Source organism: Anomaloglossus baeobatrachus, chromosome 1 (genome assembly GCF_048569485.1).
Source record: "Anomaloglossus baeobatrachus isolate aAnoBae1 chromosome 1, aAnoBae1.hap1, whole genome shotgun sequence".
NCBI classification, from domain to species: Eukaryota; Metazoa; Chordata; class Amphibia; order Anura; family Aromobatidae; genus Anomaloglossus; species Anomaloglossus baeobatrachus.
This window is the reverse complement of record NC_134353.1, coordinates 34,320,308-34,338,991: the sequence shown is the minus strand read 5'-3', so window position 1 is coordinate 34,338,991 and position 18,684 is coordinate 34,320,308. Positions and strand designations below refer to the sequence as shown.

The 18,684-nt window shown below is 40.7% G+C and overlaps 1 protein-coding gene across 1 annotated transcript in view; it reads left to right on the top strand.

Moving 5' to 3' along the window:
• The window catches only part of DDRGK1 (DDRGK domain containing 1), a 61,961-nt gene that overhangs the window by 22,884 nt on the left and 20,393 nt on the right, over positions 1–18,684 (top strand). The window contains exons 4-5 of the mRNA XM_075346279.1: positions 1,159–1,260; positions 11,184–11,306. Coding sequence (XP_075202394.1) covers positions 1,159–1,260; positions 11,184–11,306 — 225 coding nt within the window. The remainder of the gene's footprint in view (positions 1–1,158; positions 1,261–11,183; positions 11,307–18,684) is intronic.

Here is an 18,684-nt window from a genome sequence, read left to right as displayed (position 1 = left end):
TTGAGGGATGTTTCCCTGTCTCGCCTTTCACAGAAAGTGGCCTTTCTAGTAGCGGTCACGTCTCTTCGGAGAGTGTCCGAGCTAGCAGCGCTGTCATGCAAATCTCCCTTCCTGGTGTTTCACCAGGACAAGGTGGTTCTGCGCCCGATTCCGGAGTTTCTCCCTAAGGTGGTATCCCCCTTTCATCTCAATCAGGATATCTCCTTACCTTCTTTGTGTCCTCGTCCAGTTCATCAATGTGAAAAGGATTTGCATTTGTTGGATCTCGTGAGAGCACTCAGAATCTACATTTCCCGCACGGCACCTCTGCGCCGCTCGGATGCACTCTTTGTCCTTGTCGCCTGCCAGCCTTAAAGGTTGCAGGCTTCCAAATCCACCCTGGCTCGGTGGATCAAGGAACCAATTCTTGAAGGCTACCGTTCTGCGGGGCTTCCGGTTCCATCAGGGCTGAAGGCCCATTCTACCAGAGCCGTGGGTGCGTCCTGGGCATTACGGCACCAGGCCACGGCTCAGCAAGTGTGCCAGGCGGCTACCTGGTCGAGTCTGCACACTTTTACCAAGCATTATCAGGTGCATACCTATGCTTCGGCGGACGCCAGCCTAGGTAGACAAGTCCTTCAGGCGGCGATTGCCCACCTGTAGGAAAGGGCCGTTTTTATGGCCCTATCACGAGGTATTATTTTACCCACCCAGGGATTGCTTTTGGACATCCCAATTGTCTGGGTCTCCCAATAGAGCGACAAAGAAGAAGGGAATTTTGTTTACTTACCGTAAATTCCTTTTCTTCTAGCTCTAATTGGGAGACCCAGCACCCGCCCCTGTTTTTTTTTTTTTTTTTTTGTATACACATGTTGTTCATGTTGAATGGTTTCAGTTCTCCGATATTCCTTCGGATTGAATTTGCTTAAACCAGTTTATTGGCTTTCCTCCTTCTTGCTTTTGCACTAAAACTGAAGGACCCGTGCTCCCACGGGGGGGTGTATAGCCAGAAGGGGAGGGGCCTTACACTTTTAAGTGTAGTACTTTGTGCGGCCTCCTGGAGGCAGTAGCTATACACCCAATTCTCCCAATTAGAGCTAGAAGAAAAGGAATTTACGGTAAGTAAACAAAATTCCCTTCTTTTCTGTTTTATTATTTTTATTTTTTATTTTTTTTAAGGCAGAAGAAGCCGAAAGAGAAGAACGGAAGAAACAGGACATGAAGCGAGAAGAGGAGCGACGCAAAGACGAGGAGCGGATCCGAGTGGAAGAAGAGAAGCAGGTTAGTCATTTACAGCAGGAACTATTAACCCCTTAGTGATTGGCCAGTTTATGTATGTATTTATTTATTTTTTTCTCCTCTTCTACATTTTTGTTCACATTTTACATTAAGGAACCGGTTGATTTTTTTCCCGACTATTAGTTATGTGGATGTTTCATGTGTAGGGTATTTTTTGTTGTTATTAAATTATTAATTTTTATTTTTCTATACTTGTGTACTGGACCCAGCTTTTCTAGTTACAGTCACTGGGTCTAATATACCACAAAACAACCAAGATGGTACCCCCCTGTGAGAAGCTGAGCCTTGCACTCTGCTCTTTTATAAATGGAACCCTGAGAGGCTTGCTACTTCCACCATACTGTACACTGCAGTGAGAAGCTTGGTACTTCCAACATACTTTACATACACTGCAGTGAGAGGCTTGGTACTTCCAACATACTTTACATACACTGCAGTGAGAGGCTTGGTACTTCCACCATACTTTACCCTGCAGTGAGAGGCTTGGTACTTCCACCTTACTTTACCCTGCAGTGAGAGGCTTGGTACTTCTACCGTACTTTACTTTACAGTGAGAGGCTTGGTACTTCCACCATACTTTACACTGCAGTGAGAGGCTTGGTACTTTCACCTTACTTTACCCTGCAGTGAGAGGCTTGGTACTTCTACCGTACTTTACTTTACAGTGAGAGGCTTGGTACTTCCACTATATTTTACATTGCAGTGAGAGGCTTGGTATTTCCACCATACTTTACACTGCAGTGAGAGGCTTGGTACTTCTACCGTACTTTACTTTACAGTGAGAGGCTTGGTACTTCCACTATATTTTACATTGCAGTGAGAGGCTTGGTATTTCCACCATACTTTACCCTGCAGTGAGAGGCTTGGTACTTCCACCTTACTTTACCCTGCAGTGAGAGGCTTGGTACTTCCACTATATTTTACATTGCAGTGAGAGGCTTGGTATTTCCACCATACTTTACCCTGCAGTGAGAGGCTTGGTACTTCCACCTTACTTTACCCTGCAGTGAGAGGCTTGGTACTTCTACCGTACTTTACTTTACAGTGAGAGGCTTGGTACTTCCACTATATTTTACATTGCAGTGAGAGGCTTGGTATTTCCACCATACTTTACACTGCAGTGAGAGGCTTGGTACTTCCACCATACTTTACACTGCAGTGAGAGGCTTGGTACTTCCACCATACTTTACACTGCAGTGAGAGGCTTGGTACTTTCACCATACTTTACACTGCAGTGAGAGGCTTGGTACTTCCACCATACTTTACACTGCAGTGAGAGGCTTGGTACTTCCACCATACTTTACACTGCAGTGAGAGGCTTGGTACTTCCACCATACTTTACACTGCAGTGAGAGTCTTGGCACTTCATTATACTTTACACTGCAGTGAGAGGCTTTGTACTTCCACCATACTGTACACTGCAGTGAGAGGCTCGGTACTTCTATACTTTACACTGCAGTGAGAGGCTTGGTACTTCCACCATACTTTACCCTGCAGTGAGAGACTTCGTACTTCCACCATACTTTACCCTGCAGTGAGAGGCTTGGTACTTCTACCGTACTTTACTTTACAGTGAGAGGCTTGGTACTTCCACCATACTTTACACTGCAGTGAGAGGCTTGGTACGTCCATCATACTTTACACTGCAGTGAGAGGCTTAATACTTTCACCATACTTTACACTGCAGTGAGAGGCTTGGTACTTTCACCATACTTTACAGTGCAGTGAGAGGCTTGGTACGTCCATCATACTTTACACTGCAGTGAGAGGCTTGGTACTTCCACCATACTTTACACTGAAGTGAGAGACTTGGTACTTCCACCATACTTTACAGTGCAGCTGTGTTCACCAGAATGTTGTAGGTTATTCAGACATTTCCAAGCTTCTTCAGCCTATGACATACATAGTGTTAATGTATAAACCATATATCCCGGCATCTGTGGACGGCCTGACCCGCGTGATGCCTCCCCAGCCGTATATACGCTCTCGTCCTCCCACACGTTCTCACGCGCAGTCGTGTGTGGGCTGCAGTTTTCGAGCCCCCTATACCTCTATCATATTAGGATATTTTTATCTCCAGACAAGGAGGTGTGAGAACCCGCAGTAACGCTGAGGACCAGGCTTCTGTATCGCCTACAGTACGTCTGTCCTCGTGCACAAAATCTGTAGAAAAACATGGTCATCATGCCCCCATCCCCCACAATAAGCTAATGAAACGGCCTTTGGTGGACAAACCAGGCATGTCTGGACCTGCCCTGATTGTGTTTCCTCTTTATCAATTACCAGCACTATAGGTACTGGATCTTCCCGTCATCTTGGTGAATGCATTGTTTAGACGTGTGCAGTGCCATCAAACAGAGCACGTATCTGTATTATTGGAAGTGTCTTTGTTTTTGCCTTTTTCTTTATTTTTTTCTTTTAAAGTTGAATGTTTTTTGTGGTATATTTTTTTTTTTTTTTTCTTTCTTTCTTAATTTTGGGTTGCGAACTACACCCTTATTTCACCAGAGCAGAGACACAGGAAAATATCAGCACAGTCTGTCCTCCTACACAGAAAGTCAGGGCTGAGTCTGACCTTTCTCTGCAGATTCTGTCGTATGATTGCGCTCTGGAGATCTCTATCTACTTGTGTGTTTTTTTGTTTGTTTTTTTCTCTTTATTTTACAGGGTAAGTTTTTTTTTTTTTTCAGTTTTGTTGTATTGCAAAATGATTTTCGTATTGGGGGATACAATGTATCTCATTTATTTGCAATATTTTACATTTGTTCACACTGGAGAGCTAGTTTTCCTCTGACTGCCCTGTGTAGAGCATTCCAGGATTTTGGTGCAGCACAGGAGAAGACTTGCAGATATCATGGAGCGAATATGATAAGCAAGGGCTTTATCTACTGGTCACTTCCAGAGGAAAGAGATAACGGTATTGTTTTTTTTTTTTTGCCACCCCTGTGCGCTCCTTTAATTTCACGAGATGGAGAGGGACAAGAAAGGATCAGACATATTGTATTCCATCTCTTGAGTATTTGCCATTATGAGGAAATCCCCACCGACATCAGGCCAAAACGACGGTAACGCCTTCTCCAATTTTATTGGCTGTAATATATGGCCGACATCCCGCCGCAACAGCCGTGATCAGAGCTTTATGCCATTGAAGTCTAAGGCTACGTGCACACAGTGGAATTTTTTTTTTATTTTTTAGACTGTCAAAAATGAAAAAAAATGAGACCTGTTTTCAATGGAAACTGCTTAAGGCTATGTTCGCACGTTGCGTTTTTTTCCGCGTTTCTGCAGCGTTTTTGGCTGCAGCGTTTTTGCGCTAAAATGCATGCGTTTTTGATTTCCTGCAAAGTCTATGGGAAAAGCAGAAATCCTATCTGCACTTTGCTTTTTGTTCAGCAGCGTTTAATTTGCATATTTGTGGTCAAAAACCATGCTGAAAAAGAAGCAGCATGTCAGTTGTTTTTGCCATTTCTGCAGCGTTTCCTTAACATTGGAGTCAATGAGAAATGGCAAAAAGCAACCAAAATCACAATTCCTGCGTTTTTCATGCTTTTTACCTGCTTTTCAACTGCGTTTTTGGCTCCAAAAACGCATGCTTTTCTGGCCAAAAATTAATGGGTTCTAATGTTCCTTTACACACACACAATAACCGAAAATTTAAATGTTAAAAAATAATAAACTTTAGCTATTTTTCTGTTAAAATGTGCATAACCACTATTATTACATTAAAATTGATAATTTCCCATATAATTTTATTAAAAGATAATTTTATACTTTTTTTCTCTTTTTTCATTCTTTTTGACTAATTCAACTTTATTTCTCAGTGTCTTGATCTCAAAAACGCATCTGCAGAAACGCAGGTGAAAACGCAGGCAAAAAGCGCTAAAAACGCACTAAAAACGCGGTAAAAACGCATGCGTTTTTAGCGCTAAAAAATGGTCAAAAGCCATTTGGTCAAAAACCAAGGGAAGGAAAACGTGCAGAATAAACTGCAGGTACACCGACGCAACGTGCGAACATAGCCTAAGAAAACTTTCCTTCTTCGGGCTGCGTACACACTGAGGCTTTTAGAAGAGTATTCACAGCAGAAACTGAGCGGAACCTCAACGTTTTTGAGAAGTTTTGAATTTTTGAAGACTTTGTGCTCCAAATACTGGGTGCACATACCCTTGGGGGAGTTTTTAATTTCTTCAAGTGTTTTAGACTCTCGGGGAGTCATTGGGATATTTTTTTTTTATTTTCTGAATAGTTGTTAGTGTTTTTTTTAGATTTTTATTATTTTTTAATTTTTTTCTTTTTTTTTTTTTGCATTTTTTTTAATTGGAAACTGATTAGTTTGGAGCCTTTTCCATTAAGAGATGATATACAACATGCATTTCCTTCTCCCTCCCACAAGCTGTTTTTATAAACCTAAAGCCAAAAAAAATCATACAAAAGAGTGAACATATGGACAGCAAAGTCGTTTTAGGCCCTGTACCCACGCTGCGTATTTTGACGTGGATTTTGACGCAGATTTTGTGAAATCTGCATGTCCATTGTGAAGCCAGCAACATCTATGAGAATTCGAAGTGCTGCGCTCACGTTGAGTATTTTTCCCTTGCGTATTTGGTGCAGATTTCTTTTTTTTTTTTTTTTTACACCAAATACACAAGGGAAAAATAAGCAACGTGAGCGCAGCACTTCTGAATTCTCATAGACTGCTGGCTTCACAATGGACATGCAGATTTCTGAAAATCTGCGTCAAAACTACACAGCGTGAGAACTGGGCCTTACAATAAAATTAAATATTGGGAATTTTCCAAATATGTTTTGAGTGATTTTTTTTTTTTTGCTGTTGGAGCAAATACTGTCCAAAAAAAAACAAACAAAAAGGTTTTTTTTTTTTTTTTTTTTTTAAGTTTTTCCTATCTTGAAAGGGAACCTGTCACCTGAAATTTTGCAATTAAACTAAAAGATTCCCCCTCTGCAGCTCCTGAGCTGCTTCTAGAAAGGTTCCTGTTGCTACTCGCCCCCCTTTCAGACCTAAATAACAACTTTATAAAATCTTACCTTTTGGTATGCTAATGTGATTTTATGGTCACATGGGCGGGCTGTATTGCGTCCGTTATTCCTCCCTCTTGCTGCTGTTCACCGTCCCACAGTGTTGATTGACAGATGATGCCGCCGCTCTTATGTTACTCCGTGCTCCTGAAGTCTCGCGCATGCCCAGTGGCAGTATCGCGGGACTGAGCACAGTTCAAATTTCGAGCGCCGGTGATTGTATTGCGCAGGCGTGAGATTATGGGCGGGTACTTAAATGATGCTGGTGATCACACCGCCCATAATCTCGCGCCTGCGCAATATGATTACCGGCGCCGACAGAGAGAGCAGTAATACGAGGAAATGTGCAGTACAATAAATAAAAGTGCACTGTTCCTCGCCGGTGATCGTATTGCGCTGGCGCGAGATCATGGGCGGGTACTTGAATGACGCTAGTGATGACATTGTCATCACCAGTGTCATTCAAGTCCCCGCCCATAATCTCGCGCCTGCGCAAATACGATCACCGGCGCTCAAAATTTGAACTGTGCTCAGTCCCGCAATGCTGCCACTGTGCATGCGCGAAACTTCAGGAGCACTGAGTAACATAAGAGTGGCAGCGTCATCTGTCAATCAACACTGGGGGACGGCGAACAGCGGCAAGAGGGAGGAATAATGGACGCAATACAGCCCGCCCCCGTGACCATAAAACCACTTTAGCATACCAAAAGGTAAGATTCTATAAAGTGTTTATTTAGGTCTGAAAGGGGGGCCAGTAGCAACAGGAACCGTTCTAGAATGCAGCCCAGGAGCTGCAGAGGGGGATTCTTTTAGTTTCATAGCGAAAATTCTGGTGACAGGTTCCCTTTGAAAGTGATAAAAAAAAAAAAATCTATAGCAGTTTGAAGCAAATCCTCTCTAAAAGAAAAACAAAAAAAAAACAACAAAGAGACAAAGAAAAATGCTTAAACTCTGCATGGACATACCAATAAAAGCTATAATAAAAGTAATAATAAAAAAAATCACACGCTGATTTTGGAGTAAATCCTCTAAAAGCAAAAAAAAAACAAAAAAAACAGAAAACAAGAAAGAAACGAAAAAAACTTTAAAATCTGCGTGCACATAAACTATAATTAAAGTAATAAAAAAAAAACAAAAACTATTTGGGAGCAAATTGTCTCTAATCTCCCGTCCACCGAAAAAATAAAAAAGAAACTTAAATTCAGCGGCACATGCCTGTATAAACGATAGTAAAAGTAATTTATTCTGGAAGTGTTTACAATTAAGAAAAAAATCCCAAAAGCCTATATAGAATGTCAGGCAATAGTAAGAACCTGTATACTGCATCAACACTACGGCAGAAAAGGGAAAAAAAAACTGCAGAATTTCTATTTTTACATTCCCACTTTTAATATATATATAAAAAAACACAAATATTTCTATCTGCCCGTAAATGATTGTTTAAAATAAATAAAAACAAAACCTACTCAACAAAAAATGAGGCCAAATAAAAATGTAATTAATAGGGATGTGCTATTATTTAGCAAAATTTGTGAACAAAAAAAAAAATCTAAATATTTAGTAGGTATTTATTCTGCACGGCAAAGGCCAAAAATATCTAATAAATGTTTTGGTTTTTTTTTTTTTAAATATTAATTTACGCAGAAAATGTTAGTCAGTGATTGGAGGTAGATGTGGCCCCAAAATAGTGACGTTAAGAAATAGAACTTTTAAAAAATATTTTAAAATATACTTAATTAATTTAAAAAAAAAAAAAAAAAATATGACTATTTTATTACTTTTGTGTTGCACTTTTTGAATAAGGAGATGCAATTTATAAATATTGTATAAAATATTGGTTAGCTTTTTATTTTCTTAATATTTCTACATTTAATTAAAATCCTATAGTTGTGTAGCACAGCCCGGCCCTGTCTTGGTCGATCTCATTACTCGGAGCCTGTGGCTGTGTCTGGGCTGTGGGGCGTTTGCTTGTGTTTTCTCCTTTTTTCGCTGTGGCACGGCTCTCTGCCCGGGGAATTCCCTTTCGCCCCGTGGAGTTTTTCTGGTGAGGAAATGGTTTACCAACTGACACTTTATCACCGAGAGAACGCTTCCTTTTCATCGCAGAACACTTCGCCTCGAAAAAGATCAGAAGTCTGAGATCGGTGCGGCCCTTTCCTGTGCAATGTGGCTTTTTTTTTTTTTCTTTCTCATCACTGATTTTTAGTATTTTTTTTTCCTCTAATTTGCCATTTTTATTATATTAGGTAACTTAAAACTTATTTATTTTTTGTATTATCACTTAGAATACAGAACTTTAAGGGACTAATCACCCAGGCAGAGAAACATTGGTTTTACTTCAAAAAAATAAATCTTGATACTGCCCAACAAAACAAATTCTTTCAATAAAGATAAGATAATTAATAAAGTGGAAAAAAAAAGAGAACTCACTTCTATGATGCCCATCTCAACCCTCATGATCATTGTTTTTAGTCACCCCCAATTAACAAAAAAAAAATGTAGGTTATTTTTATATTTTTATGCTATATTTTTTTTACTCATTTTATTTTTATATATTCTTTTTATCTATTTTATTTTAGATATCTTTAAAAGTAATTTTTATTTTTATATTTTTAGTCTTTTTTACAGCAATTTTTTATTTTTATATTTTTTTTAGATTTATTAAGTAATTTTATTTTTAAAGTATTTTTTTAGTTTAGTAATTTTTTTAAGTTATTTTATTTTCATATTTATATTTTTTTAAAGATTGTTTTAAGTATTTTTGTTTTTATATTATCTTTTATATTTAAGTAATTTTATTTTTAGTTTTTAGTCTTAAGTAATTGTATATTATAGTTTTCTTTTTAATATTTTTTTAAAGATTTTTTTCAAGTAATTTTGTTTTTATATTTATATTTTTTTAAGTAGTTTTATTTTTATATTTTTACTTTAGTAATATTTTTTTAGTAATTTTAAGTAATTTTATTTTCATATTTATCTCTATTTCTTAAGAATTTAATTTTATATTTTTAAGTAATTTTATTTTCATATTTCTATTTTTTTTTCGTTTTTTTTAAAGTAATTTTATTTTTATATTTTTTATTTTGTTAGCTTTTAAAGTTTTTTTTATATTTTATATTTTTTATTATTTTTAAGAAATGTTATTTTTAGATAATATATATGTGTGTGTGTGTATATATATATATATATTTATATATATATATATATATATATATATATATATATATATATATATATAATTTTTTTTTTAAATTGTATTTTTAAGAATTTTTTTATTTTTAAGGGAGGCAGGTATTTGTCATGTCTAGACAACCATAGGATCATTGTTGGTAACTTTAAGGAACAGAACATATGTTTACCCTTTTATGCGGCTGAAAAAGATGGAGGTTGGGAGTTGGGGTGCACAGTGTTCCTTTGAGGGGGCGGAGCGTGACACAGTGATGACCTCATGGATGCTCCTCCCACTTAGGCACTACACAAAGTAACACACAGGGGCAGGATCATTGCATCCTTTCTCCTAAAAAGCTGCCACTATTTTCCATAGATCCTTCCCAATAATTGTTTTTATTTTTTCCTATTTTGATGCTGTAACACTTTAAATAAATTATCAATAATAAAAAAGTGTAAGCGCTGATAATCCCGTGCCTGCTCTGCCCGCGCTCCCCGGGATTAGGGCTTTGCCGGGTAATGGCGACTGTCAGTTTGGAGATTTTTGAGGCCTAACATGCTCTCTTTACAACCAGAGTATGCCTGCCTTTGTTACCTTTAGCAGCCAATCACAGCGCAGCTTTCATTTTCATTTTCATTTTTAGAAATGAAAGCTGATATTTGATTCGTTGCTATGGGCAACATACCGGTTAATATATGAGGCCTAGTGTATCGTGTATTGTAATCTACATTATATGTGGGGGGACTATCGTAATCTCTGTACAGTATATGTGGGGGGACTGTGGTAATCTCTGTACAGTATATGTGGGGGGACTGTGGTAATCTCTGTACAGTATATGTGGGGGGACTGTGGTAATCTCTGTACAGTATATGTGGGGGGACTGTGGTAATCTCTGTACAGTATATGTGGGGGGACTGTGGTAATCTCTGTACAGTATATGTGGGGGGACTATGGTTTTTCTCTGTACAGTATATCTGGGGGGGGACTATGGTAATCTCTATACAGTATATGTGGGGGGGACTATCGTAACCTCTGTACAGTATGTGGGGGGACTATCGTAATCTATGTACAGTATATGTGGTGGGACTATGGTATTCTCTATACAGTATATGTGTGGGGGGGGGGACTATGGTAATCTCTGTACAGTATGTGGGGGGGACTATGGTAATCTATATACAGTATATGGGGGGGGACTATGGTAATCTCTACATTACAGTATATGTGGGGGTGGACTTTGGCAATCTCTGTACAGTATATGGAGGGGACTAAGGTAATCTCTGTACAGTCTATGGGGAGACTAAGGTAATCTCTGTACAGTATATGGGGAGGCTAAGGTAATCTCTGTATATTATATGTGGGGGGACTAAGATAATCTCTGTACAGTACATGTGGGGGTACTAAGGTAATCTATATACAGTATATGTAGTGGTGACTAGGGCATTCTCTGTACAGTATATGTAGGGGGACTATAATAATCTTTGTATATTATATAGAAGGGACTATGGTAATCTTTGTACAACAATTGGGGAGGTGGGCTATGATAATTTATGTAGATTATATGTGGGGGGACTATGGTAATCTCTGTACAGTATATGGGGTGTGGCTGTGGTAATCTCTGCAGTATATAATCCCTGAGCTGCTTCCTCTTCTCTCGCTGTCGCTTGTTGTCGCTTCTGTCACCGGTGTCTTTTCTCTGTAGGAGGAAGAGAAGAGGAAAGAAAAAGAAGAGCAGGAGAAGCGCGAACATGAGGAGTATCTGCGGCTGAAGGAGAGCTTCGTGGTGGAGGAGGAGGGCGAGGCCGAGACCATGGACGAGGAGCAGGTAACACGCCAGCTGATGTGTGTATTATATACTGACCGGAGCAGGTAATATGGAAGATGTGTGTGTGTGTATGTATGTATGTATATGTACAGTACAATGCTAGGAGCAGGTAATGATGTGTGCGTATGTATTTGTGTGTGTATCTAATATATAAAGCTGAGTGTGTGTGTGTGTGTGTGTGTGTGTGTCCGGGATCGGCATCTGCACTGTCGCAGCTACAGCCACAAGATTTTGCACACTCACACTTCTGGACCCCGAGAGTGTCATAGGCTATGTTGTGAGGCGAAATTTTAACCCGGCGCATTCCAATTTACCAATCAATTTTGCCCCTATCTACATAATGGGGAAAAAGTGAAACGAAAAGTGTATCCGCACCGTCGCATTTACAATCACGAAATTTTGCACAGACACCTCATGTGACTCAGGGAACGTCGTAGACTATGTTTTGACAGGAAAATTTAACCCCGCGCTTTACAGTTACTCTCCAAAAAACATGTCTTCATTAAAGTAAATGGAGCCTGGAACTACAGGTTATTAGTAGGAGCTGTGAGTGGTTGCTATAGGAACAAAAGACATTCATAGTATAGGAAGCTTATGTGTGAGGTAATAAGATATTAGTGGTGAGACGGATAGAGAGAGACACAGGGAAAGAGATAGAGACAGGCAGACGAGGAAAGAGGCAGACTGGGAAAGAGGGAAAGAGACAGATGGGGAAAGAGACAGATCTGTAAAGAGACAGACAGAGACAGACAGGGAAAGAGACAGATCTGTAAAGAGACAGACAGAGACAGATCTGTAAAAAGACAGATGGAGCACATTACTTGGCCAATTTAGTTAAATCTGTGTGGAATATCTGTGGTGTTGAAATATATGTTGTTAAATGCTTCTATTAGCTTAGTTTTTGCCTTTTAATAATTACATTGCTATTTGCTTTGTGGCTTTTGTGTGCAGAATACATTTCTGTTAACACATTCTATTTTGTTAACAGCAGTTATTAACCCGGGCGAAGCCGGGGAGTACAGCTAGTGTATATATGTGTGTGAGTATGTGTATATATATATGTATATATATGTGTATATATATATTTATTAGGAAATAATTAATGACTGGAGCAGGTAACGCGGCAGATGATGTGTATATAATGGCATAATGCTGGAGTGCCAGAATGCCATAGGAGGGAGCGCATTATATGGTCCTTTTATCTTCTGGAGTATAAGTATCTGGGAGTATAATTAATTTATTACACAATCTTCACATCTGATAGTCTGGAATATCTGCTAATCTGGAATCTGTCTCTTCATCCAGATGACGCTCTCATCCATTTTATGTAGGCAACAGAAAAACAGATCTGCTAACTGAAAACTTTTTTTTTTTTTCTCTCTGTCCTGGAAAGTTACAAACATCTGATTTTGCCATATTTTTTTTATTTTTTTTGTTCTAAAATATTTTTATTAGGTATTATATAACATATATATATATATATATATATATATATATATATATATATATATATATAGGAAAGGTCATGTAAAAAGATCATATTAATTTTGTAATAAGTCATATGATTTCTGACAAGAAGTAATAAACAATTGCTGATGCATAGGGAGGGAGGAAGAGGAGGGGAAGTTAGGATGTGAAGGATTCAAAAAGTTTAATAGGGAGACAGGCAAAAAAAAAAGGGGGGGGGAAAGGGGGAGGAACAAGGGAGTAGGAGAACCATATCATGAATCCTTAAGCCACTTTTGTTTTTAATATTTATTTTTTCCTCCTTTTTAATGCACTTGTGTGATACTCTAATCTCATTGATTGCTCTTTGTGTGTAGAATAGATAAAATCCTCCGGGCAGGGATCTGCTGTTATCGGCCGATTTCTGACATGAACTTTGCACAAATCTTACCTGCAGCCGCGGCGCTCCCCGGTACAACCACCAACCATCAACAATAAGAAATCCGTGACATTGGCTGAAACTTCGCCCTTTCCTTCTCCACTGTAGCCTATTTTTTTGTCCCCTTCCTTTCCTTTTATTTTTTTCCTCCGATTTTTTTTCTGAAATAACCACTTTTTGAATTTAATTTTTGAATTAAATTCAAATTTGAATTAAATTTAAAATGAAAAAATTGGAATTAAAAAAATTAAATGGACTGGAAAATTAAGAAATAAAAATGGCGGCAAAACGGTGCAATAAAGCGCCATTGTTTTTTTATGTGGCAATAATAATGTTCCAGTAACATGATTCTGCAGCGTCGGTACAATTACAGAGATAGCATGTGCAGTTTTTCTTTTAGAAAAAAAATTTGTCATATTTCCATACCTATAATTTTTTTTACATTTCCCTGTCCGTAGAGCTGAGTGATAGATTGTTTTTTTTTTTTTTTTGTGACAAGATGACATTTTTATTTCCTACATTTTTTTTATCGCTTTTTATTCCATTTTTGGGGATATGCGGCATCTGTCGTGCACAGGAATACAACCAAGATGGTGGGCTACAATGGTAACTCATTGGTACCTTGGGATTATGTCACAGTGGAGGTGTGTGGGGGGGAATGGACCCCTGAACAGGATCGTACATGGCATTTAAGGAGTTAAACAGCAGTGATCGGGGCTTGCTCCAGTCGCTGCTGTTAGTCAGGCGTTGTCTGTGTAACACAGCTGGCACCCACATTCTGTGGAGTCAGGTTCCGCTGCTTCACCCAACATAGGATGTATTATTGCTTCCTAGAGCAGGGAAAGGGGTTACACAAAGCTTTTGCAGCAGTCGTGAAGTGCTGGCTCTGCTGTGCCCCGTGCTGGCTCTGCTGTGCCCCGTGCTGGCTCTGCTGTGCCCCGTGCTGGCTCTGCTGTGCCCCGTGCTGGCTCTGCTCTTTTCCATTTTTCCTTATTTCTTTCACATTACACCCTCGGATTTTATAGGACACCAATATTAACTAGAAGGATTTGTGAGGGGTAAAGGAAATGATGCCTGGTTTTCTAGTATGTTGTGAATATAAATCTGAATATTGTGATGTGCATTTGTATTCAGCCCCCTGTATCTATACTTTGTAGCACCACCTTTCTCAGTGTTTTGGGGTCCGTCCTCCATCTAGAGGTGACATTTTCCATTCTTCTCTCGCTCAGTGAGATTGGTTGGAGACGTCTGTGATCGGTGATTTTCCCGTCTTGTCACAGATTCTCAGTGGATTTCAGTCTGGACTGTGACTCGGCCGTTCACACACAGGAATATACTCTGATATAAACCCTCCATTGTAGCTCTGCAGGATGTTTAGGGTCATGGTCCTTCTGGAAGGTCGAGGTGAACCTACACCCCAGTCTCAAGTCGTTTGCAGCCTTCTAACCTCCAGCATTGTCCTGTATTTAGCTCCATCCATCTCCCTATCACCTCCAACAAGCTTTCCTGTCCCCGCTGAAGAAAAGCCTCCCCTCAGCAGGAAGCTGCCTCCAACATGATTGACTGTGGGGATGGTGTTAGTTTTCCACCACACAGCGTTTTGCATTTAACCCTAAAAATATTGCTTTGGTCTCCTCTGAGCTGAACACCTTCTTCCACTGCTCACTGTGTCCTCTACATGACTTATTGCAAACTGAAGCCAGCGCCTCTTATGGCTTCTTGCTTTTCAAACTGTCTTTTTTTTATTGCCCGTCTTCCATGAAGGCAAGATTTGTAGAGTATATGACTAATAGTTGTCATGTGGACAGAATCTCCCTCCTGAGCTCTAACCTCTGCGGCTCCTCCAGTGACTATGGGCCTCTTGGCTGCTTCTCTCATTAGCGCACTTTTTGGTTTGTCAGTATCGGTGGACGGCCATGTCTTGGCCCCAGTAGGTTTGCAGTTGTGCCGTTCTCCTTTCCATGTTTTTATGATGAGTTGTACAGTGCTCTGTGAGATATACAGAGCTTGGGCTATTTTTTTTCTGACTTAACCCTGATTTACTCTTTTTCACAACTTTATCCCTGACCTTTCCAGTGTGTTCCTTGGTTTTCATGATGCTGTTTGATCCCTGATCTTCTCACACACAGCTGCAGTTATACTGAAAGAAATTTCACACGGGTGACTCAATTTACTAGTTATGGAGGCGATTGGTCACTTAGCATATTATTTAAGGGGATCAGACTACGGGGGGATGAATACTAATGCACGTCACAAATTTCAGAATTATATTTTAAAATATTTAGACAATCCTAATCAAATACATTGAACTTTGTGAGAATTATGTTAAAACATTTGGAAATTTAACGGGGTAGGAATACTTTTGACATCTTTCACCAATCTTCCCATTCATTTGAAGGAGAATATGCGCCCCCCACGCCTTATTTAACATTATTTTGGTACATTTTGCACATTTGTTATTGCAGGAAAGTGCACCAAAAAACCACATCATAAGAGTGTGTTCACATGTTGCTTTTTGCTGCTTTTTTTTCTGCAGCAAAACCTGCTCTCTTGGCAGTAAGAAAAAGCTGCTTCCATAAAGGAGGTTTTGTTGCTTTTTCTACAGCATTTTTGTTGCTTTTATTGCTGCATTTTTGTTGCTTTTTTTTTTTTTTTTACAGCATTTTTGTTGTGTTTTTGGCTGCACTTTTGTTGTTTTGTCTGTGTTTTTGTTGTTTTTTTTTGCTGCTGTTGCAACAAAAATGCAGCAAAAAAGCAACAAGAAAATAAAAACACCACAAAAGCACAGCCAAAAACACAACAAAAGCGCAGCCAAAAACACAACAAAAATGCTGTAAAAAGCAACAAAAATGCAGCAAAAAAGCATTTTTTCGCTGCACTTTTGTTTTTTGCTGCGCTTTTGTTGTTTTTTTGCTGTTTTTGTTGCTTTTTTATAGCATTTTTGTTGCTTTTCTTGCAGCATCTTTGTTGCGTTTTTGATGCGCTTTTGTTGCTTTTTTGCGGCGTTTTTGTTTTTCACTGCATTTTTGCTGTTTGTTGCTTTTTTCGCTGCATTTTTGTTTTTTGCTGTGTTTTTTGTTTTTTTTTGCTGTGTTTTTGTTGCTTTTTTTGCTGTGTTTTTGGTGAATCATTAGTCTACAGTACACACTTAAATAGTTATTTTCATTCACTTTTCACATTTTTCTTGTTGCGTTCAATGTTGAAAAATGTGGCAAAAACTGTTAGACCTGACGCGCCGCTTCTTTAAATAATGCAGTAGTTTTTCATTTCAGTCAGGAAAAAAAAACGTGTGTGAGAGATTCTGGGGTCTCTGAGCTTTTGCTGCTCCTGTAAAATGCAGCTATTAATTTGCATAAAACTCAAAAAAAGGCAGCAAAAGAGCAACGTGTGACCATAGTCTAATGCTTCAGCCCATATTATCATTAAAAACACATTAAGATCGATACTAAAAAAAAAACGCAAACTTTCTTTTTCGCTCCTAATTGGGAGACCCAGACAGTGGGTGTATAGCTACTGCCCTCTGGAGGCCGCACAAAGAACTACACTTAAAAGTGTAAGGCCCCTCCCCTTCTGGCTATACACCCTCCCGTAGGAGTACAGATTCCTCAGTTTTAGCTTTGTGCGCAAGGAGGTCAGACACGCACGCATAGCTCCATTGTTTTTAGTCAGCAGCAGCTGCTGACTATATCGGATGGAAGAAAAGAGGACACATATAGTGTCCCCAGCATGCTCCCTTCTCACCCCACTGTATGTCGGAGGTGTTTGTAAGGTTGAGGTACCCATTGCGGGTACGGCGGCAGGAGCCCACATGCTGATTCCTTCCCCATCCCTTTTTACAGGGCTCTGGGTGAAGTGGGATTTACCGGTCTCCAGGCACTGAGACCGTGCTCCATCTACAGCCCCTGGAGAAGATGCTGGATGGAGCGGAGTACATCAGGGACATGGCCCTGCTTCCTCAAGGTACTCTGTGTCCCCGTGCATTGGCGCTCACACCGCAGCTTGCTGGGTGTTGTAGTGCGCCGGGGGACATCAGCGCTACGGCGCTTGTGCCAGGCCTCATTCAGCTTCGCTGAAGCAGGCACACTAGTGGGAAACGGTCGCGCCGGCCGCTGGGACTGCGGCGCGGCTGACACTTGTGGTGCGCCGGGGACTTCAGCGCGGCCCGCGCTTTTACGGCGGCCGCGCTGATAACTCGAGTCCCCGGCTTTTGCGGCCTGCTTCCGTTCGTTCCCGCCCCCAGACCTGCCAGTCAGGAGAGGGGCGGGACGCTGGCCAGTGCATCAGCGCTGAGGGCTGGAGTCGTTTTTACATACTCCAGCCCTCACAATCGGCACAGAGGGGACACTGTTCCCGCACTTTTGTTTGGGAACTCCCACGGACCGCCCCTCTCCACAGACGCCGGCAGCCATTCCTGCTGACACGCTGAGCTGCAGAGGGGAGCCGGGGAGACCCAGACAGGGAATCTGCAGCCTCTTACCCGCTATTCAGCGGGCGGTAAGCCCCCTCTTGTGCCAGTATTATTCTTAGTATTTTGTTTCTACAAATACTTTGTATTGCATAGCGCTGGTCGCCCTTTGGCTATAGACTCTCTCACATTGCAGAGAGCCAGCAACATGTCGTCCGTAAAACGCAAGGGTGCCAAGGCACAGACATTATATGCTTCCTGCACCGCTTGTGGGACTTTTCTACCGGCAGGCTCCACGGACCCCCATTGTGTGCAGTGCTCGGCCCCTGCGGCGCTTGCACAGTCGGGACCTCTGCTGGCCGTGACCCAGGGTGTACCACCTGTGAATGCTGTCCAGGTGACAGGAACTGAGTTTGCAGCTTTTGCTGACAGAATGTCTCTCACTATGTCACAAATTCTTGACACATTGCGAGCTAGGCCTGTACTTCAGGCCACGGACACTGTGCAATCATTGCCCCCTGGTCCCCCTCAGCTCCAAGCTCCGGGACGGGCATATACACCTCAGGGTGAAGACTCTGACTCGGACGATGGCCCCGGGCAGCCTAAGCGGGCTCGCTATGACGGGCCTTCACATTCATCTCAATGGTCAGGATCCCAGCGAGATGAATCTATGGGTGATGAGGCGGACGTAACTGATCAGGATTCTGATCCTGGGACCGCTCTCAATCTAGATACACCAGATGGTGACGCCATAGTTAATGATCTTATATTTAACATCAATAAGATGTTAAATATTTCCCCACCAGCTCCTCTTGTGGAGGAGTCAGCTTCGCAGCACGAGAGAATCCATTTCAGATACCCTAAGCGTACTTTAAGCACTTTTCTGGACCACGCTGACTTTAGAGACGCAATCCAGAAACCCCACGCTTATCCTGAAAGGCGTTTTCCTAAACGGCTTAAAGATACACGCTATCCTTTTCCCCCTGAGGTGGTCAAGGGTTGGACCCAGTGTCCAAAAGTGGATCCTCCAATTTCCAGGCTTGCAGCTAGATCCTTGGTTGCAGTTGAAGATGGAGCGGCACTTAAAG